Source organism: Cryptomeria japonica, chromosome 3 (genome assembly GCF_030272615.1).
Source record: "Cryptomeria japonica chromosome 3, Sugi_1.0, whole genome shotgun sequence".
NCBI lineage: Eukaryota > Viridiplantae > Streptophyta > Pinopsida > Cupressales > Cupressaceae > Cryptomeria > Cryptomeria japonica.
Window position 1 is genome coordinate 939,345,554 of NC_081407.1, and position 23,865 is coordinate 939,369,418.

The following is a 23,865-nucleotide window of genomic DNA, read 5'->3' on the forward strand; positions in this document are numbered from 1 at the left end:
GTTTTTTGCATTTCTCTTGGTAACATTTACTTTATCAATAAACTTACTTGGATTTTATTATTCTTTCCTTGCTCTTGTATTTCCTTTCAGTGAACAATGGATGGAAGTTTGTTTGAAAAGTAGGTGTGCATCAAAAGGCTCCATCTAGGTGAGCATTGTTATAACACCACTTATCACATGTCAATTAAGATGGCATCATTCATGGCTTAGTACGGGTATGAACCCCAAAGCTTTGTTGACCTTGTTCTATCAAACAGCATGTTTCTAGGAGCAAATGATTTGATCAAGCAAAGCCAAGACACTCTAAAGTCACTCGGGAATAAACTCCAATAGGCTCAAAATCAACAAAAGTATGCAGCTCACCATAGGATTGAGAGAACATTTGAGGTTGGAGACATGATGTTTGTGAGATTGCAGCCATATAAAGAATGTTCTTCAAAGTGCAGATCTGAAAAACTCAAGCCTCATTTTTACAAGACTTATAGAATTCTGAGAAGGATCGATGAAGTTGTTTATGAGTTAGAGCTGCCAGATGAGAGTAAGATTCACAATGTGTTCCATGTGTCTTGTCTCACGAGAGCGGTTGGAAAGCATATTGTATCTTCAGATAAGTTACCACTATTAGATGAAGGCGAACAAATTTTGATCCCCAAAGTATTCATGGATATGAGGGAGAGGAAGCTAAGAAACAAAAGAAACAAAAGCACCAAGGACTATTTGGTTCGATGGAAAGATCTGCCTATAGAACATGCAACATGGGAACCTCAAAAAATTGGAGCATCCAAATCTGAAATTGCTTGAGGGCAAGCAATTTGTTGTTTATAAGTAGGGAAAGATGGGTTCGGATTGCCTTAAGGCAACATCCGAACCCATTTAGGACTGGGTCCTATCCTTAAGGCCTAGCATGGCCCCAAGACAAGTCCAGCCCCATCCTCCACGCTACACCAAAAAGGACTCACGCCACAAAATATAAATTGGCGCCAAAAAGGATTGAGGCCGACCTTGGTCAAAAGATCCATATAAATAAAGTTAAAGTGCAAACACAATTCAATCATCAATGCAATCAGCGAATTAGCTCTGCTAATAAAAGTGTGAATTTATCCAAGGATTGTGCGAACTTGTCCAAGAGGATATAGGCCTCTTTTGGTGCAGACTTGAAGTGCTTAGAAGTGCAGATCTGACATACAAAAGGGATCAAATCTGGAGAAGCAAGCTAAGTATTGTATTTGTGCAATTAAGAGAGAATATATAATCTGACCTGTGGGTCTTTAATGCTGGGTTTTTCCTCCTTGGAGGTTTTCCCAGGGTATTTGCGTTTGTCTCTTGTTTACTTGTTTCATTTCTGAGTTTACTGAGTTATGGTTTAATAAAATATTACAAATCTGATTAACAAACTAGGGCATAATTAAAAGACATAAATCTGATTACTGATCTAGGGCACAAAATTAACATGGTATCAAAGCTAAGGTTATACTAACCCTCAGATTTCAGTAAGCTCTTACCTTCAGGTTGCTGTTCGTTTTTTATTAAGATAATAACGGGTGAAGTTAGAGGGCATTATCGGGTCCTCATCAAGGAGTCCTTCTTTAATTCATTGTGGAGATTCGAGTGAAGAACCAAAGAAGGAAGTAACTGATATTTCTCCTTTCAAATTTTCAGATCTCTGGAATGCAAAGTGTATATTGTGGAGTTATTACCTTATTCAAACCTTCAGAGTTGTTGATTTTCAAAATTGGTCTAAACCCTAGATTGGTATATATTTCATGATTTTTAACCCTTGATGTGATCCGATCCAATTTTAATAATGATTGAATCTTTGATGGTATGGTAGATTTATTTGCTACTAGACATGCAACTGCTATTTTGTATTGCTAACAAAATCAGTTGTATTCCCACCAATCTTCAAACCCTAGCTGACTGTGCTAAGGCACATCAAGAGGAGATTGCGAATTATGGCTTTTGAAGATAGACTGCAAAGATAGTTTCTTTTGGGGAAGCTTTCGGTTCCAGTGTCAGTGTTATCTAAACATCAACAGGTGTATTTTTCTTAACTCTTTATTAACTTTGTGATGAGAGACTTTATGATAATTGAAGGTTAAGTATTCCTGTTGAATAACTTTGTCAATTTGTTTACATGGGGTTTCTTTGTCAAGTTGTAATAATAAGGGTTTCATTTGCTTCTTATGGGTTTGTGTTTACTTAGTCTTGTAAAACCCTTGTTGGGTTGTGTGAAAGGAAAATGATATTCTCTTTGAATTAACCCGTGTTGGGCCAATCATGTTTTGAGGTTCCCTGTGACAGGTGTTTATCCTTGTAGGTCTGCAAGCAAGTTTGTGCCTGTGTTATCCCAAGTTAACATCCTTATATCATCCCTGTTGCATTCGAGCTCATGTCATTAAATGTTGTGACAAATGCAGTTTTATTATGTCAGTTATCTGTTAAAATAACTGTATGACAGGTTGCTTTCAGTTAATTGGTTATGATGATGCTCTTTCCTACATAGTAGAAGTTAGAATGTATTGTTGATTTCTTAAGATTTTCGTTTTCTATCGATAACATTTATTGGCAATCTTGTTGTGTAATCTCTTGATGGAATTTATCCTCATCTTATCTCAACAATTGTGCTATGGGTCCACCTTATTGAAAGATAGATGGACAAGATCCTTGAGATTAACATAAAAGATTGATTGTGTAGAAGTTAAGGAGGAGCGCCTCCTTTTGAGTTGGTATACTCTAACCTATGTTGGTTGATTACCTTTTATTATGTGTATTAGCATGTAATTCTTTTCTTGAGTCAAGCATTTTTCAATTTCATCATATAGTATGATTTCCTATCCCGGAGTACAGGAAATTGATTGGATCTTTCAGTGGCTTAGAATGCTTCTAAAACAGGGCATACTAAATCTTCAAGGGAAATTATTGGGATGGGCATACACTCAAAGGAAGTTCAAGTACTTTGGAAGCTGTGATTGGACACAGCTGTTGCTGAGAGGGAGTTCCAGCTATTTTGGTATATCTTAAGGGGTTATGAGATTCAGGTGTGCAGATTGAAGAAAACCCTGTATGGCCTCAAACAGGACTCTCATGCTTGGTATGAAAGAATACTTGTTAAGTTTAGAATTTTGTAAAATGATGCCGACTCTAACATCTACTTTAAGTCATCCAATGATGAAATGCTAATTATGGTTCAATATGTGGATGATTCATTTCTTACTAGTAAAGACGAACTTATCATTAGATGTAAGAAAGAACTAGCTTCAAAATTTGAAATGAAGGACTTAGGTTTAATGCATTATTTTCTAGGTCTAGAAGTATGGCAAAGGTCTAACGAAATTTTTCTAAGTCAAGGAAAGTATACTATTGATATTTTGAAAAGATTTAGAATGATGGATTGTAAACCCATGTCTACTCCTATGGAATCTAACTTAAAGAAGTTAAGTGTTTCTGCAGCTAACTCTGATTTTGCAGATCCATCAGAGTACAGGCAGTTGATTGGATCACTGATGTATCTAGTTAACACTAGACCAGACATATGCCTTGCAGTGAATGCTCTCAGTCAGTTCATGAGCTTGCCCAAACATGTTTATCGTGTTGCAGCCAAGCACATCCTAAGATACTTGCGAGGAACAGTTGATTATGGGTTGAAGCTGCTTAAGTTCAGATTGGTCAAGAGGTATTACGGACAAGGAAAACTCTTCAAGCATTCACCCACTACGATCTCTTGGACCTACAGGGACAGTCCTCAGTTGCATTAAGTAATACTGTAGATAAATACACTGTTGCAAGTGTTGCATCAAGAGAAGCAGTGTGGTTTCTCAAAATTCTTGTTGTGCTATTTTGATTTATTATCAGGGTTGTATATTGATGCCTGACAATTCAATGTTTTATGGCAGGACAATCCTATGGTGTAGATGTTCTCACCAAGTCTCTTGAAGCTTGAGATAGACTTGGAGCTGTGGAAAACATCGCCTTGGTTGAGAGGGAGTCTCAACCTCTGTGATACATTGTGTTGTATCAACCATCCTCTGCGGGCAATGTAAAATGGTAGAAAAGATCCTCTCCACCCTCTGCGGGCAATGTAAGGTGGATCCAATCTATGCTTGTGTGCGAGCTGGAAGACTATGTTATGTAGTTCCATTCTATGCTTGTGTGCAAGATGGAAGACTACAATATTTTGATTATGTCTATTCCATTTCTTGCTTGTGTGCAGGATGGAAGACTATGATGTTACATTCTTCTTTGGGAGAAGACTGAGGTAAAGACAATGAATGATGGATATGCGTGATCGATGGCATAGAAAGACTCCATGATGTGCATGAATAAATTGTGTATATATTCATGACTTGCAAGTGTGCATGTTAAAGTTTGAAGTCATCCTCCACAGGCATTACAAGATGGATACTATGGGATATTGTGCAAAGAGGTGCCAAGAGGCACCATTCAGCTAAAGTATATTAGCACAGATGAACAGGTTGCAAATATCCTTACCGAACCCTTATCCAGAGTGAAGTTCGAATACTTCAGAGACAGACTTGGTATTGTGGAAAACGGAACCCTAATTGAGAGGGAGCTCCAATCTCAGTGACTCTATCTGCAACACCTTGATCATTCTTTGCTTGTGTCCAATCTATGCTTGTGTGCTAGATAGAAAATTGTAATTATGTAAAGACCCACTTGTGTATTACACTTTCTATGCTTGTGTGCTAGAACCATCCTATGCTTGTGTGCTAGGTGGAAGACGTAATTCTATGCTTGTGTGCTAGGTGGAAGACGTATGCTTGTGTGCTAGATGGAACTCTAAAGGTTCAGATTATGTATTCTCTTCTTCCCTAGTTAAGAGGTAGTGTTGTTTATAACTAGGGAAAAATGGGTTAGGATTGCCTTAAGGCAACATCCGAACCCATTTAGGACTGGGTCCTATCCTTAAGGGGTAGCGTGGCCCCAAGACAAGTCCAGCCCCATCCTCCACGCTACACCAAAAAGGACTCACGCCACAAAATATAAATTGGCGCCAAAAAAGGATTGAGGCCGACCTTGGTCAAAAGATCCATATAAATAAAGTTAAAGTGCAAACACAATTCAATCATCAATGCAATCAGCGAATTAGCTCTGCTAATAAAAGTGCGAATTTATCCAAGGATTGTGCGAACTTGTCAAGGATTGTGCGAACTTGTCCAAGAGGATATAGGCCTCTTTTGGTGCAGACTTGAAGTGCTTAGAAGTGCAGATCTGACATACAAAAGGGATCAGATCTGGAGAAGCAAGCTAAGTATTGTATTTGTGCAATTAAGAGAGAATGTACAATCTGACCTGTGGGTCTTTAATGCTGGGTTTTTCCTCCTTGGAGGTTTTCCCAAGGTATTTGCGTTTGTCTCTTGTTTACTTGTTTCATTTCTGAGTTTACTGAATTATGGTTTAATAAAATATTACAAATCTGATTAGCATAACTTGTCAAGGATTGTGCGAACTTGTCCAAGAGGATATAGGCCTCTTTTAGTGCAGATTTGAAGTGCTTAGAAGTGCAGATCTGACATACAAAAGGGATCAGATTTGGAGAAGCAAGCTAAGTATTGTATTTGTGCAATTAAGAGAGAATATATAATCTGACCTGTGGGTCTTTAATGCTGGGTTTTTCCTCCTTGGAGGTTTTCCCAGGGTGTTTGTGTTTGTCTCTTGTTTACTTGTTTCATTTCTGAGTTTACTGAATTATGGTTTAATAAAATATTACAAATCTGATTAACAAACTAGGGCATAATTAAAAGACATAAATCTGATTACTGATCTAGGGCGCAAAATTAACAATTTTGAGCAAGGCGGAATTGTCATGTCTCGTTTTCAATTAAATCAGTTCTATAGATTTTAGATTAAATTGATTTTTATTAAGTTGTCAAAAAATATATATATATTTAAATCATGACTTAATATTAATTAATTTAATTAAATAATTAAATACTGTTATAATGTAACTTTATTAAATAAAGTTCTCCAATTATGTTAGAAATTAAAGTCGACCTAAGCTTCTAGATGTTTCCTAGAGTTCTTTATAAGGAGGTTGGTTGGGTGGAGTAAGACATGCTTATGGATTTGATAAACGGCTTATGATTTCTGGAAACAGCAACTATTGCAGTAATTATGTAATGTTTCTATAATGGTCATTTGGTTAGTTAGTTTAGGATATTTCCTTTTCATAGGCTGTTCTTATTTAGAATGTTTCTTTTCGGCCTTTTGTTTTTGTTTTAGAAACTATGCTTGAAATTGCTTATTTAAGGAGCCTTCGTCTCCTTTGTTAATAACAACATCGAATTATCATTTCATGGTCTCAGAGCTTAGGTTCTTTTTTGGCGAAAAAATTCGTGGGTTTTCTGATGCAAAAAATCATGGAAGGGTTTTGCTTGTTTTTTTTCCACAAAAATTAGGTAGTTTTTATTTTTGTTTACTACTCACGATGGCCGCTAGTAAACTTTTTGAACAAATTGGGGCATTTGTACAATTTTCTCCTCAGAAAAATCATGGATGGATTTTCTAATTTTTCTGCACAAAAAATCATTGAAGGTTTTGCACGATTTTCTCTTCAAAATCATGGTTTCTATGTTTGTTTTTTTGCACGATTTTTCCACACAAAAATCGTGCATTCTCTCTGTTGGAGGATTTTGTAATTTTGTTAATAATTTTGGTTCTCACAATTCTGATTAATTGGTTCCTTTATTTGTATTGATGTATCTGAATCACTGTCGATGCATTGTGAAGTATTTAATTTCCAATACATATGTCTCTCTATTCATATTTTATATCGAATACTTCCATGCTTGAATGCAAAATCTGTATATGCACAACGATAAAGTCTGGAATTGAATTAAGCGTTGTCAAATTAGAGGAAGATATTAGAGGGACATTTCAATGTTCCCCCTAGTCATGTTTTGTTGTGTGACTTTTCCCTTCTTACTAATGAGTCTTTTGTAAGGTCTATTCTTCTAAGTTTGCGCTAGTTGTTAGAGTTCCCCTTCCAAATATTTATTTCCTTCCAACTTTGTTTTTCCCCTTCTTTCTATTAGAGTTTCAGACTTCTCCATCCTAGCATACCTTCCATTATTCCCCCACTTTTTCCTTTGTATTTGTCAGACTTTTGGAACTATCCTTACTACCATTTCCGATCACCTTGACATGTGGAATGAATCTTGTGATATTTCCAACCTCTGAACTCCAATATTTCCACCTTTGGCTCTATTCTCTTCCCAACTCTCCAACACGTGTTATAATGTCATTTAATGGTCTATTTGTTGCCATAAGTTTTGAAGGTGGGATTTTTCCCGCCCATAATCATTATGTTGAATGCAAATTGGAATGTGTAAACTCACAAACGGCCAACCTACTCTTGTGGCAATGGATATACATAGGTGATCTTATCCATTCAAGGATATCATTTACCACTTAACATGAACCCCTATCGAAAAGTCGAGTGAGCACTTATGTTTGAGCATGGAGATCAAAGGATGAAACCCCTTTGTGAAACATATCTCATCCTAGAGTTCTCAATGAAAACAAGTTTGCAAACTAAACAACAACCTTCACCAAATTATATCCAAACAACAACAATTAACCATATTCAAACAGCATCCATAATTGGCTAGACAATCACATAGATTTGCACAAATTGGATCAAACTCTAGCAACAACTTGTATTGATTAAGATCTAGTTTCTACAGTGGATAGGATTGTTATGACAAACATTACATCAACAATTTTGCAACAAATTTTTCCAATTCTCAACAAAGCTGAACTTCCCTAGAACTCCTTGAAGCTCCAATGCACTACCTAAGTCAAAATACCCTCAAGAACCAAAGGTTTTCATCCTTTGATTCCAATAATCAATGGGGTTGTGTCCACTAATCATAATCTCCTATAGGTTCCTATCCACAAAATATCGCTTGAACACCAATTGCCTAGAAAATGCATAACATGACATGGATCATCACAATTCAAATGTCTTCCTATTTTATTTGCTTCCTACCCACAGATCAAACTAGTTGGCCTAGACAAAAATTGGCGCCAAGTCCCAAAATTCAAACTTTACACACTAGAGCTTAGATCAACCATACAAGCCTTATAGAATTTGGAGGTCTGGGGTATTTGCTTCCTTCCAACTTGGCATGGGTTAGGCAGATGCCCTAATCCCCAATCCCGATATCGTTGAGTCGGCACCCTCCTCATGCTCTAGCACAAGTCGAGTGATATCTCCAACAGCCATCAAACATGTATCAAGCCTTAGCCCCAACTTCCAACATCTCCTTAGCATGACCCCAGCAACAATCCTAACCTCCGATCACCCACATCTTCCTAGCATGGTTAGGCGGCAACCCCAACCCTCAATCTCCAAAAAGGGACATTACAATTCGATTCCAAAGTCAAAGGATGAAAACCCTTTGGCTAGCAAGTGATCTCAATTAAAAGATCACAATAGAGCTTCATTATTGTAGATTTCAATCACATTGTATCGGTTTTATTTTTGTTGGCATGAGTATGTACATGAAAGCTTAATGCTATTGTAATCGCCAAGGTGTAAACTATTTGAATCGTATTGTATCGGTTTTATTTGTTTTTGGCATGAGTATGTACATGAAAGCTTAATGCTATTGTAATCGCCAAGTTGCAAACTATTTGAATGTAATTCAATCTTCATTTGTAATAGGAGAGAGATCAGGAATATATCTATTAGTAATTTTTTGCTTATTAGAATGTGATGATAATGATAATGTGTAAATAGTGAATTGAATCTAAGTTATTTAAGATCTTATCTAAATAGGGGAACTCGATATCATTGTTTCAAATAATTAGCATTTGTAGAAAGTTAAAAATTTGATTTGCCAAACTATCTTGGCCAAGGCATTACATTTATTGTCATTAGATTTGGGAACTCAAAGGCTATAAATTATAGCTTTTTTCTTTTATTTCTCATCTAATTGAATTTAGATATTGGCATGCTGAAACTCTTGTCTTCTAATTGTTCTTGTGTTTATGTCATCATAATATTGTTTTGTTCCTAAGGTAGATTTATTATTGCGAGTTCATTATTAAAACATAAAAAGGATGCACATACGGTCTTCGAGCGCTCTGCAACTAGTACGGATCCAGGAAGGATGCCATGTCACCCTCCTCGGATTTCGAACCGGTTTGCTGGCGCTCGTGTGGTCTTCTTGGTGTCTTGTGTCAGCCTATCGTGCGAAAATCGTTTTTCCTTGTGTTGCCTTGGTGTTTGAAGGATTTGCTTGTTATTGCTTCGTGTGTTGGTTTATTCGTCCTTCTTTTTCTTCTTTGATTTTCTCTCCCTCTGCTTGCTTGTTTTTCCCTTAGCAAATTGCCCATGGGCTTAGGTTTCATTCGTGCAGTGGTTACAAAACAATCGGCCACAGTTTGCCCGCCTTCTGCCTGTTTCAATGGATCTTTCTACAGGCTCGAGCACATGGCCACTGAGGCCGCCTCGGGAGGGACCACAACTAATGGAGATAGATTTGAACCTGGGGATGATAGAGCGGCTGACGACCCTGGAGGAGGAGGAAATGGTAAGTTTCGTCCTCTCGAGTTGAAGACCCTTTCCTTGTCGCCTAATGAGGATATGGTTAAGGCTATTAGGGCTGAGCAGTCTCGCTTAAGAAATATTGCAATTTTCTTTGTTTGCATGGATAGAGAATCTTTGCCATCGAGGAAGTTTTTTGATGATTGGATTGCTAATGTGTGGAGCAAGAAATTAGGCATTCATGTTAATTTCTGCAAAATGATTCAGAAGGGTTTATTTGTAATTTTCTTGAAATCTCATAACATGCAAGATAGGGTTTTGAAGAACTTTTGGAATATCGAGTGTTCTCTGTTTAGGGCTTTTCCTTGGACTCCCAAAGGAAATGTAGAGCAAGTTATTGCTCGCTCCTCCCCCAATTGGGTTGAAATTGAGAATCTCCAGCCCGAATTTTGGCCGTTCATCTCTCAGATTTTGAAGCCATTAGGCTCGGTCCTGCAAGTCAAGGACTCGAGAACCGCCCTCCCTCACTTGAATGCTCGGGCCCTTGTTGCTCGACCCTGAGGTTGTGTTTCCCAACATTATTGTTGGGTCTCAAATCAACAGATTGGATAGATTCTAAGGAAATGCCAACTCCTATGATCAAACCCTCCAATTGACTTGGCCAACTTATAGAGTGAACCTATTTGGTTACTAACTCTCTCACTTTAGGCTCTGCAGGACCTAGGCGGGTATACCTACTCACTAGCTGTTCCTTCAACTAATGCTTTTTATAGCAGATTTAGTTTCTTAATCTGATATCTCCTAGTCTCAGAATGGCATAAGTTCCTAGAATGGAGATACAGCAGATGAGTTCAAGATTGTTGTTGTAGAAGCTATTCGATCTATGTTTCCTAATTACTTCTGTTTGCTTTAAAATAACAAATGGTGAAATATAGTGATGAGTGTAATCTGTTTTTGACCAGTGCCTTCTTTGCTGTTTGGGCTACAGAGTCATTATACTTTCTTCAGGACTTATTATGCGAGCCTGTGAGACAGTTTTTTAATCCACCCTTTTATAGACCTGTCGGTTATTATTTCTTTTGAGATCAATTTGAATGCTTATATCATATGTTGATTGAATGAATTTAACCCTACCTTTAAGGGACCAATCAATGAAGTACTGCGAGGAACAATTACAATTCGCAAGCAAAACTTTTGTTTCAACCTTATAACATGAAGCACAAATTTGATTTCAAGAATATGAATAACCTTATCACTTTAGATAATATCACAGACGATTGCCAAAACAAAGTGAAATAATCCACAACACATACGCAAAGAAAAACAACAGTTCATAGCATGTATTCCATCGAAGTTTGTAAAACTTACAGGCTGTCATACATCGCCATCTTCTTATTGTGTATTTTTTTTCGTCTCCCCTTTTTACTTTACAAAAACCATTCTCATATATATATGGGAATGAAAGCTATTCATGAAAAGAGACGTCTTTTCGAAATGCTAATCATTAGTTTAAACGTTTCTAACAAACTTAAGCAAAAAGAGATTAAGAATTCCTAAATGATGAATATAATCATCATCTTTAAAGATTTTGATTTTAGCACTCTGTTTCTTCAATTCTTCTCCTTGCGACAAATATTTGAATATCATCTGGTTGACGGTAGGGGCCATGTCTTTACTTCGATCCATTTCTGACAAAGCCCAATCTTTGACGCTGATAAGCTCATTCCGCAAGTCCTCCAGGGATATTACATCTCCTTCTTTATAGACCGAGGGCATTCCAATAGGTCTCCCATCATCCAATTCCTTGAGATCTTTCCTTAGTGCATCTTCGAGTTTAACATGATTCTCCATGTACGCTATCCCTTCAGTCTTCTCCTCTGTCGTCATTGTATCGACACTATTCAGTACTTCATGTAGTCGTGCTTTTAATCTCTCATGCTCTGTTAATGCCTTTATAGTTCCATTATATACCTTCCAATATGGTTCGACATGCGAAAGCATGGTGTTAAACCGATGTCCGATGATATCATTGACTAGTTTATCCATCTTTTGTTGGATACTATTTGCATGTTTGGTGGCTTTATCTGCTTGATACTTCCAGTACAGAGCATCGGAAACATCATCCAAGCTACGTCCTGTGGGATATGAGGTGTATTCGCTTATGGGAGTCTCTGTCTCAAGTTGCAATATTTTTGCTTGCAACTTTTGATTCTCCTCTTTTGATTTTTCATACAACCCCTTATATGTGATATTTTCTCTGACCAAAAATTCTGTCTGGTCCAGGTTTAATCTGGCAACATCCAAGTTCAATTTAGCAGTGCCCCTAGGGTCAGTCTTTCCAACCTGATGAACCATGAGGTGTCCAAAGGTTTCTTCAATATCCACAATGATAGGCCTCTTCCCCTTTGGATATAATGCCCATTGTAGGAGAGCCTTCTTGTCAGGATCATATCCAGAGCCTAGGAATAATTTGTCTATCTCCTGAGGCAACACCTGTTGATTCAAATCTTGCTTTTTCAGGAACCCATCAAACAGAAGTGCTGAGTTTATATCCCAACCAGAAAAGATGATTACACCGGCCTCTTTTAGTAATTTTCTCCCTTTCTCAGGGGTCATATCTTTCATGAGGATATCAATCTCATCCTGCAATTTCTTCATCTGTTCTTCTTCTGGTCTTCCAGCCATGCTTCGTTTAACATGTGCTCCTTTGTACTGGTACAAAAATGAAAGGAATTCCCTCAGCAACAAAATCTTCATGTTCAGTCATCCTTATATCGACGACATCCTTAATATTAATTTCACCAGTGTCCATATTCATCTCTGCTTCAAAACCAGGAGGATAATCTTCTCTAGGAGAATCAGCAGGGATACTACTAGCAGTTGATTTTGGTGACATGTGAGCTAAGGGTTGACTATCCTTCTCAGTATTAATAAAATGAAGGAATTGTGGGGGCACTCTATGCATGATCTCTGCTTCATGTTGAAGCAGCCTTTTAGCCACTTCCAAAGGATCTTGGAGATTTCCAATTAGATCTCCATCTATCATTCCCCTTGCCCTTTTCCATTTGTAGGCCTCCCAAGTCAACCACTCTTTTCTCTCAAAACCCTGGCCTCTTCTCTTTCAAGATTTTTAATCAGGTCATCTGGCATTTTGGCTACATGTATTCCAGCTTTGAGTTTTTGTGACGCTCTAGCAGCTCTTATATACCCTTTAGGATCGAAGTTCTCTCTAGGCTCACCCAGAGTCATGCCATAGTAATCTAACTTATTCTGTAGTAAATGATAGCTTTTTGAACTTTTAACAATAAAGTCAGAAAAAACCAATAAACCTGGAACGATGGACTGCTTATCGGAATCTGTAAGGTGTTTGGCACTGACAATAGATAATTGTCTTACAATCTCCAGGCTAGCCACCCTGTTTGGTACTGTAATTGGAAGCATGTGTGGTTTTCCTTCATACCCAAATACCCTGATTTCTGTGTGATTATCATGGCAATACCAATCACCCCAATTATGATCAATTTGTGACTCTGGAGAGAAGTCCTTTGGCCTGAGGAATCTCTTAATTTCAAGGGACAAAGTATAATCCCTGTGTTGCCCAAAAGCTGAACTAAGAGGTTTCACAAAATATTCTTGAAAGTGCCAGTACTGGTTGTTCATGAACCTCTGGTCCCATGCAGAAACCCATAACTGAACTGGCTTCTTCAAACCATTCTTATCATAAGATCTAATGCAGAAATCATCTGACCAGAAGTTAATCTCTTGTCCACAATAAAGAATAATATGCATTAACAAGGAGTACAACGAAAAATGAACATTCACAAGGTCCCCTTTCAACTTCTCCAACCCATGATTTAAGGCATCTGCAACATAAGTGGCAAAATCAAATGACCTAGGGTCTTTTGACTGTAAATCAGCACACAGAACCATAACCCCAATATCCATGAGTGGATGAGCCTCTAGGCCTAATACTTGGGCTGCAGCATAATATGTATATTTAAAATATGGATGGAAGTGGTTGACATCAAACGGCACCTTGTCATCTTTGCTGAACGGAACAAATGACCCACCCACTTTTGGCCGGTGAATAGGTAGTCTCCAAGTCCTGTAGATGTTTTCCAAGCTAAAGAATTCTTGTGAAAGTTTCTGCATATCGATTCTCTCCTCCATCTCCCAGTCTAAATCAAATACCATATCAATAGTTTGTTTGTTAATCACCACTAATGGATTCCCTCTGTAATCGCATATGGTTTTGGTTCTCGGATTATAACAATTTACCAGAGCTTTCATTAATTCAACATCTACAAACACGTTCGGGACTACCAATTTCCCTAAGTTTTTCTTCCATAGATTACTTATGGGCTCAGGAGCATCCCTTCTTTTGTAGCTAAATAAGAACAATTCATGTCCTCTGATTTCAGTCCAAATGTCTCCTAGATTTTCAAATCTATCCTCCAATCCTTCTTCTTCGCTTTTGATCTTTTTAGACCTTACACTAGATGTGGGACACTGGTCTAACAAATCCTGAGTCAGAGCTCTCCCTTCCTTCTTTTGTCTTTTGGGCTTCTCTTCAGGGTTTAGTTCTTTTCCTTTCCTACTCTTTTTAGAAGAAGATGAAGAAGGTTCCATGATTACAGCAAATACGAGAGACAACACTTACTTGGAGAAATGCCCAGCTCTTCTGATTGTCGTTCACAAGTTTCCGCAAGTTCTTCGCAATTTTCAGTCTTTTGGCATTGATCTGGCTCTTATGAAAATTCAATCAGTTCAACTGTAATCGTATGGGCAACTTGTGCACAGTTAATGTTCTGCGTCTACAACGGCTACTCAAGTGTTTAAACTTAATTGCAGATGTGACATTCTTCACTTGGGCCTTTAACTCTTTCGCGGGAAGTGCAGTTCGACCAAAATAATCGTAATTCAAGCTATCGATGAAACCCTTGTCTTCGGCCGAGTGCTTAAATCTTTCATCGAAAGCCCATTCTCTTCGATATTATTCTTTCGGTGAGTAGCCCATGTCGAGAAGCCACTTTCAAGACTCATCGAAATCATTTTTTCATCGACAAACCTTTTTTTCAATAGGTCACTCGCAAGTTTCATCGAAATCATATTTCGATGAGTTCCTTTCTTCGGTGAAGGTTCATGTATGTTCATCGACAGTCCTTTTCCATCGATATCCTCCTTTATCGATAAAACACCTTTGCTTTTGTTCGACATTATGTCATCGATGAGATTTTGCATTTCGATGAATGCTTTATGAGTTTCTTCGGTAGTTATATTTCTTCGAAATCACTTTTTGCCTTTTGTTTTTCACTTTTTCGATGAAACTTGGAGTATCGATGAGCGGTTTTCTGTATTCATCGAAGGTGACTTTTTGCCGAAATACTTTTGTTTGGTGCTTTACATACTTTATTTCGATGAAAGTACTCTTTCGATGAAGCTTCTTTTGAAATACTCAATACAATTTATTTGCCGAGAAATCTTGTAACCTTTACGCTTATGGAAATATTTTTTTTTTTTATTTCAAATATACTGTTCAACAATTATCTCTCTGGAATTTGAAGGAGAAAGATTTGCTTGGGAATTGTCTTTGTTGGGTAAATTGGGGGCATGTTTTTTCTGTAAAAATAATGGGCATATGAGAAAGGACTACCCTTCTCTGAAGAAACCTCACAATGCTAATTTTAATATTGATGATAAAAATAACTTGAGAAGTGACAATAGTAAAATGCCAAAAGTTGTTTCTTCCTCGAAAAAAGGTGTTTCTTTACCAACGGATACCCCATCTAACATGGGCAAGTAGAAGGTTAATTCTGGCTTAGAGTGCCCAATTGGTGATAGTAGTGGACATAAATTTGTTATTCTTTCCAATCCTCTATTCGAGGATGAATATGAGGTTGTTCAAGCCCCTCTCATGAATGATCCCCCCAATATCTTTGTCGGATGTCAATCAGTACAAGCTAATCCTTTTTAACTCTAATCAATTAAGGGTTTTGAACTCTTCCCCCCAACCCAGATTGAATGCTCAACAACTTGCTCTTCAAAGTATTAAGGAGAAGGCTGGTCTATTAAGAAATGCCACTATAGTCCCACCCAAGTTGAGGTTGAGCAACTCCTTACCTAGTATCATGAACTCCGTGGTGGATGGTTCCTCAAATAAATAGATTGTGCCCTTTGGCTCGGATGGTTTAGCTAGCAGTAATGCTGATCAGTTTATAGAGGTGGTTAGTAAGAAACTTAGAAAGAAAAGAAAAACATCTGATAGACAATCTCTTTCCAATGATAATAGTAAAAAAGTTAATGAGGTGCCTGAGCGCTTTATTAATAGACTGTACAAGAATCAAAAACCCTCCTCCAAATAGTTCTTATGATGATGCACATACATAGCTGGAATGTTAGGGGCCTGGAGATGTCTGATAGAAAATATGTGGTCAGAAAATGGTGTAATAGCATCAAGGAAAAAGACATCATATGCCTTCAAGAGATCAAAGTGGTAGGGTTTCATGCTTATACTATGTTGAAATTTTTGTGGGCTCAGGCCATAGGGTTCCACTCCAATCATGAAAGGGGTAAAGATGGTACTGCCATTATGGTTGGCCCTAAGTGGGCAGATAAGATCATTGCTAATGGTGTCTCCACCTACCAAAGAGCCTTGTGGATCACCTTTAAGGAGAAGGATTGTGTTTTTGGTATTTGCAACATTTATGCTGCTAATGATTACAGAGACAGAGCTAGACTTTGGGACTGGCTGACAACCGGTTTGTCGAATGCCCATTGGAACTTTGTGGGTGATTTTAACATGATTGAACATGGTGAGGATAAAAGCGGTGGTAATAAACATTGTTGGAAGGGTAATGAACATTTTTTCTAGGCTAAATTCAAAAGGATTTTTAATCTGATAGACCCCATGGAGAAGAAAAAGGGTTCCTTTCATGGTATCTAGTTCACATGGTGCAATAATCAAAGTGGTAAACAGAGAATGTATTGTAGACTGGACAGATGTTGTGCAGATGCCTCTTTCTTTTCCTTCCTCCCTCAGAGAATGTATTGTAGACTGGACAGATGTTGTGCAGATGCCTCTTTCTTTTCCTTCCTCCCTCAGAGGGGGCAAGCCCCCATTTGTGTCTCCCCTACTAGCATTTCGAATCATTCTCCTATATCTGTCACTGTTGATTTGGACCTTGACCCCTCCTTTGTGATTAGACATAAAAGGGAAAATGGTTTCAAACTTAATGTCTCCTTGCTCAATGATGAGGATACTCGTGAAGCTATTAAGATGGTCTCTCAATTGACTAAAGTTTGTTCCTCTCACCTTGGACCTAGGGAGTAGTGGGAGGCCCTTACTGCTTCTTGGAGGAAAATGTTTCAGATCATTGGTAGGAAATATGCTATGGACAGATCTAAAGAGGAGTCCTTTCTTCAAGCTAGGCTTAATGAGATTGAAAAGGAACTTCAGGGTAAGGGGAATGACCTAAGTCTAGAGGGAGAATTGTCCTCGATCAAGAACCTCTTAAGGAAACTGCAAAACTTCAAGATCAAAGGGCGGAAGGTTAGAGCTAGAATGAACTGGATTAAAGGTAATGATAAGGGAACCAGTTATTTCTTCAATCTTATCAGAGCTAAGAACAAGAGGGAACTTATTGAAGTCAACAATTTAACCACTAATGATCCGATAGCCATCAAGGAGGCCTTCTTCAGTTTTTACAACGGTCTCTTCTCTTCTGAGCATGGGGATATTAATCACTAGGCCCTCAAGAAATGCTTATTATTAATCCCTAAGAAAATTTCTTGTGAGGAAGCTAAGGCTCTGAGCCATAAGATCTCTCTGGATGAGATCAAAAGTGCTATTACTTCATTAGCCAATGGTAAGTCTCCAAGGATAGATGGTTTACCTGCTGAATTCTATAAGAAGCACTTGTATTGGGTAAGCTTGGATCTATTTGCATTATATGAAGATGTTTTTATACAGGGTTCCCTTGGAGAAAATATTAATAAAGGTGTTATCAAGTTGTTAACTAAAGGTGGGGATAAGACTCAGGTTAAAAATTGGAGACCTATCACCTTATTGAACATCTCATACAAAATTATTGCAAAAGTACTGGCAAGGAGAATTGTTGGACTGTTAGATAAGTTCATCTCTGCCACACAAACTGGTTTCATAAAAGGTAGGTATATTCTGGAAAACTTGCTTACCAATTGGGAGGCAATACTGGGCTAAAGATGATAATCAGAATTTTGCAATGGTCCTTTTGGACTTCGAGAAAGCATATGACAGAATTGAGTGGCCGTTTGTTAGAGGAATGTTAAAAGCTTTTGGTTTTCCTTCATATTTTTGTAGATGGATAGACATTCTTTTTAAGGACTCCTCCACAGTCGTTGAGGTCAATGGTGAACTGTCTGAGTCTATCCCCCTAAGGAGGTCTATAGGGCAAGGGTGCCCCATTGCCCCAGCCCTGTTTGCCATTGTTGTTGATGTTCTTTATTACATTCTAAGGGCCTCGGAACTTGGGCCCTCTATCAAAGGTCTTAATCTTCCTAATGTTGATGATTTGATTAATACTCAATTCGTTGATGATACTGCTTTATTTTAGCCCTGAATGAGGAAAACTTTGATAATGCCATGGAGAGACTTCAGTTTTTTTGTCTGGCCTCTGGTGCTAAGATAGCTCCTCACAAATTTACAATGCTATGGTCTGAGACTCCTCCAAATTGGATCCCATGCAAAGGTTGGCAATGGGCACGAGCGAACTCTATTGTAAGATATCTTGGTATCCCCTTTGCTATTAATCCGTCTACTTAGGATATGTGGCAGTGGATATACTCTAAAATTGAAAAGAAACATCTTAAATAGCAGACCCACCTGCTCTCCTTGGTTAGTAGAGTGCAGATTGTTCAAAAGGTTCTCTCCTCCCATCATATTTATTGTGCCTCTACATGGGTGTTTGCCAATTATCAAATCAATAAGATTGAGAGGATTATGAGGGACTTTTTATGGTCTGATGGGATGGGGCACAAGAAGAGGCACTGTGTGAACTGGAATTGGTGTTGCAGACCTAGATGTATGGGTGGATTGGGTATCAAGGATATAAGGGCTCATGGCATTGCTTTAGCTTCCAAATGGATTGTAAAAGCCCTATAAGGTAATGAACCTTGGAAGGTGCTGATCAGGAACAATATTGAAAGGTCAATTGTTAAGAAAGGTAAAAAATGGAGGAATATCCCTTTATGTGATATTGTATTAGGGGATTATAGCACGAAGGTATTTGGTTCCAATGTATTTGCTTCGTTATGGAAGGCATGGTCACAAGTAAGGAGGTTACTCCCCTCTAAGGATGCAATAGGCAATTCTCCATCATATGATGTTGTGGATAGATCTATCTGGTGGGGGGTGAACTTGAACAATAAACCGCTTGCTTTGACTCAAAGTTGCTCTGCTAAGATATGGAATGATAAGGGTATCTCTTTGATTATTAATGTACTGATTGACAACCAACTTGGTTCTTGGGTTGAGATTAAGTCTAAATATGGGATCCTTGCTTCACAAAAGAAAACACATTCTCTCATTGGTAAGGCTACAGGTTGTTTTTTCCCTGGTAAGATCTTGGATACTGTCTCCTTCTTGAAACAACTTAAATGGCTGGATGGTTCTTCCTTCTTGGAAATCTCTACTAAACAAATTTATTTGATGTTGAAGGAGTACTACTCAATCTTCTCTAGAGTTAATCAAGGTTGGGGTTTAGACTGGCCTAAGTACAAGTGGCAATTTGTTTTTTATTTCTTTTGGCATTCTCCCATTGACCCTAAGAAGTCTTGTTTTAAATGGCTCCTTTTTAAAAAGCTAGATGTTGGTTCCTTCTTATTTGCTGAGGGTCTCATGTCTATTAAGTGTGTTGTGTGTAATGTCCAAGAATCCTTTAAGCACCTGTTTTTTGAGTGTGAGTTTGCCCGTGGTGTGTGGTCCATCTTCCTTGGCCCTCTATTGTCTAGAATCACCGGCGTGGCCCTTTCTGGAGTGAGGTCCTTGTTGGTTTTGTAAAATCTTTTGACCTTAAGATGAATTGGTTTTGGTCTGTCTTTTTTTGTGAGGTGTTATGGTTTCTTTGGAAAGAAAGAAATAGAGGTGTTTTTCAAAACAAGGGGAGGAGGCTTACTGAGTTTAATAATAAACTCACTCATTTTTATATTATGTCACAAGTTTCTGCTATCTTGGAGATCTCTAAAGACAGATTCATGACTCTGGTTCATGAAGGTGCTCTGCAGATTTACAAGGAAGATATCCAATCTGTCTAGTACTTCAAGAAACATATGGATATGTTGCATCTGAAGGAGATCGAGGCCTTTGTATAGTACATGCAGAAGCTTAAACTTGAAGACTCAGATGAGCTTTCTCCTAGAACTAGGGAGGAAGGCACAAGAGAACAGTGAACAGGGTGGCTCTTTTGATATCTATATACTGACCTATGAGGCATTTTGTATTAATCCTCTTTATATGTTGTTCATATTGTAATACCTAGGTATCTGACACAGGGCTACGGCCTGTTTTTGATATACATGTGAAAAAGATATTGTACAAAGCAAGAAATAGAAGAAGAACAAAGCAAAATATATGTAAAAAACAGGGCACCTAATAGTATGATGTATATGTTTTGAACTATTTTAATATAAAAAAAACATAAAAAGGATATCAATGAAGTAGATGCATCTAGAGGCAACAATGATGAAGATAATAATGATGGTAACAAGGATCATCATAATCCACCATTTCACACAAAAAAAATTACCCCAAGTGGTGCACTAGCACATTGCGAGATCCAAGGACAAGTGAAGTCCCAAACGCATCTACAAAAAGATGTATCATGCGAAGAACAACACATGATGAGGTGAATGTGACCTTTTTTTTTAGGTGAATATGACCTTGATGAGCATTTGTGTACAGAATTTTTAACCATAAACAATTCAAGAAGCCCTTGAGTCTAAGCCTTGTAAGGATACCATTAACACAATATCAAGCATCGCTAAAGAACAAGACATGACAACTCAGTGACCTTCCACTAGAGAAGTACATTGTCAAATGCAAATGGGTCTTTAGGATCAAATATAAGTTCAATAGTAGCATGAATAAGTACAAGGCACAACTAATAACTAGTGCTATACTTAAAGAAAGGCATTGATTATGAAGAGAAATTTGAGCCTACAACAAAGATAAAAACATTCAAATGATATTTTCTCTAGCCATGCAATTTAGTTGGAGGGTTTATTAGATGGGCATAAAAGCATTTCTATATATAGACTAGAAGTAAGAGCTTTGCATGACCCAACCTAAGGGATTGCAAGAAACACAGTTGTATAAGTTTATTAAATCTCTCTACAACCTCAAATAGGCTCCCAAAGCCTAGTACATCAAAATTGATGAGTATTTTGGATAGCATGTTTTCCAACAAAGTCCCTATGATCCAAACCTCTACCAAAGAGCAAGGGGACAAAGGTACTATCATCAATGTATATGTCGATGATTTGGTTAATAAGAAATTCTACAAATTGATTCTTGCAAGAAAGGATCATCAAATAAAGTCATTTGACATGACTAATCTTGGTCTATTGCACTACTACTTGGTTGGGAAGTATATTATAGTACATATTAGTACATATTTGTCTCCTGAATGAAATATGCCCAAACACTTCTCGAGAAATATCACAGTAAACACTATAAACTTATGCCAACATCCATGGAACCAAGGTTCCAACTATCACGATTTAAATCTTCTCTAAGGGTGAAAGCAACTCTCCAACAATTGATTGGGAGTCTCATTTATCAAACCTACACCAAGCCTAACAGCAGTTTTGTAATCAATTTATCTTTCAAGATTCATGCAAAAGCCAAAGAGTGTCATTGTAAGGTAGTGAAACAGGGGAGTATTAAGACAAGTTTGCGATACTATTGAGTATGACTTGGAGCAAAAGAAAAGCAATCTATTCTTGACTAGATACATAGATGAAGATTATGTAGTATTTATTGATGACGGACCATCCACTTGGCTATTGTTCTTTTTGGGATCCAAACCAATCTATCTTGCACGCAGTTGCTTGATCTTCCAACAAAGAAAAACATTGTGCTACAGCTGGAGCTGCCTGCAAGATGACAAGTATGCACATAACACAGAGTAATCCAACGATCAAGGTGTTTTGAAGCTTGTTCATAATCCAGTATCCCATGAATGCACTAAACAAACTGAAGTTCACCGTCAGTTCATATGCAAGCATGTTCACCAACATAACTTTCAGCTCTTGTTTTGCCCCACTCAAGTACAAAGTGCAGATATCTTCACCAAACATTTGATATCAAGTTGTGATACACATGGGTGCATGGGTATCAGTATGTCACTTGGGTGCATAACAATTTGCCATGCGATAGCACATGGTGGATAACTTAAAAATTTGCATATTGATAGCACATGGGTGCATGGTGCATCCGTATGTCTATTAACTATTTCACCATAGGTATCAAGTTTGAGTCCCACAGAGATCATTGTGATGCTTAAGTGTGTTATACATGGGTTCTCAGCAGACAATGTGTTTCAAAGTACAAAGGTGAAGTCCCCCGTTTGTGGCCTCACTGCTGGGAGCAGTGAAACCAAGAATTCTCATATCAAAACATAACCAAATTGATAGAATCTTATATTTCAAAATATATCACTCCTTTGTAAAGTGGAAGGAGCTCAATTCATAATTCGTTCTGACTTCTATAACGAAAATCCATATTCAAATTCCAAAATACAGGGATGGGGTCCCCTGTTTAAAGCATCGCCAACTGGAGGCAAGTAATCCCAGAATTCACGTATCAAAAAATAACCAAATTAAAAGATCTATATTTCAAAAGATATTACTCCTTTGTATAATGAAAGGAGCTCAAGTCATTTTTCATTCCGGCCTCTATAACAAAAATCCATGTTCAAAAATTCCAGGAGCCTTGACAAAGTATTGAAATTAGGTAAAGTGCAGCATCCAACTAACTGATACATCTATAGGTTGATAATACAGAAAAAACCAAAATCCATCAAATTACTAAACATTGTATTTCAGAAGATAATGATTTCTTGTCAAAGGAGACGAACTCAAATGATACAATCACTGGGGCTTTCTTAAATAAGTTGCGGGTTCATATATTTAGATTAAAGTACTGCATCCAGCTTGCTAAGTTGAGCATACCCAAAACCCACAAGACGAGGTACACGGGATAACTTATGGAACAGATACTTTGTAATGAGAATTACGTTGAAGTTCACCCCAATCCAAAGGGAATTTGCCCCAATAAACTAGAATTCCCCAGTAAATTAAAAATAGATAAATAATGAGAGTTTTGGGATTCAGCTGCGTTAAATGGGCACAATAAAGAGACTCAACAAAACAATTTGTACAACCACGCATCTGAATCTAGAAAACACCCATTATTTGTTACACTACGAGCAAAATAAACAAACCAAAAAGATACCACAAAATTTTAAAATAATTAATCCCCCAAAAGATCATACAAACAACTAAGGCAAATGCTAATTTACCCCCTCAATGGATCATAAAAACCCCTACAATAATTATAATGTTACCTCACACTGCCGTGCATTGCTGTGATTAAGCCACTGAAGAAGACAATCCTGATGCACATATTTAATACTGCCACTGCACGCACACGGATAATACAATTGATTGTCTGCATCTCCATTTGTTCTGCAAATCCTGCAAACATCTTCATCTTCTTCCCCCGTTTCCTCCATGAAATTATTATTACCACTACTCCCTGAGGTGGAGGGTTCGAATCCCTCACCGACATTAGCTCCTCTCATCTGCTCAATCTCTTCCATGGAGAAACCCAATTCAATATACCATACTTAGTGGGCACCCGAAGTACTAAAGAATGAAAACCCTCCTTACCGATTACCCTGCTAATCAATCTCAATGGATGATCTGCCGCTCTTAAAAATCTGATGCACCGAAATGAACTGGTAGACCTCATTTGGATATTTATAATGATTTTCAAGGGGGTAATGGAAAAAGCATTTTGGGTGGTTGTTATGGTCAAACGAAAAAATATATTTATTATATGGAAAGAATATATCTAGAAATAAATTGGGTCGGCAAAATGAAGGTGTCCAGAACTTTCGTTTCATGTTGTCTACTCGTTTTGATTGAGACAACGCAGTTAAGCAAAAGATTTCGTATTTGGAATAGGAATAAGAACATGCTTTCATGCAAACCATTTGTAGTCCTGTTTTAATTCTGCGTACTTAATATTTTCTTTCTAAGTTATAGTTTTTGTTGGAGAGGAAGGTTGAAGATTTTTCACTTACAAATTTGTAAGT

At 37.7% G+C, this 23,865-nt stretch overlaps 1 protein-coding gene across 2 annotated transcripts in view; it reads right to left on the reverse strand.

Annotated features, from left to right (window-relative positions):
* The window catches only part of LOC131072942 (probable E3 ubiquitin ligase SUD1), a 59,157-nt gene extending 35,590 nt beyond the window's left edge, over positions 1-23,567 (reverse strand). The window contains exon 1 of one of the 2 annotated variants that reach the window (XM_058009247.2): positions 23,113-23,567. In XM_058009247.2, the coding sequence (XP_057865230.1) occupies positions 23,113-23,367 (255 nt within the window). In that variant the 5' untranslated portion in view covers positions 23,368-23,567. The remainder of the gene's footprint in view (positions 1-23,112) is intronic. The other variant, XM_058009248.2, reaches the window with a different exon arrangement.
* Between the last annotated feature and the right edge of the window lie 298 nt (positions 23,568-23,865).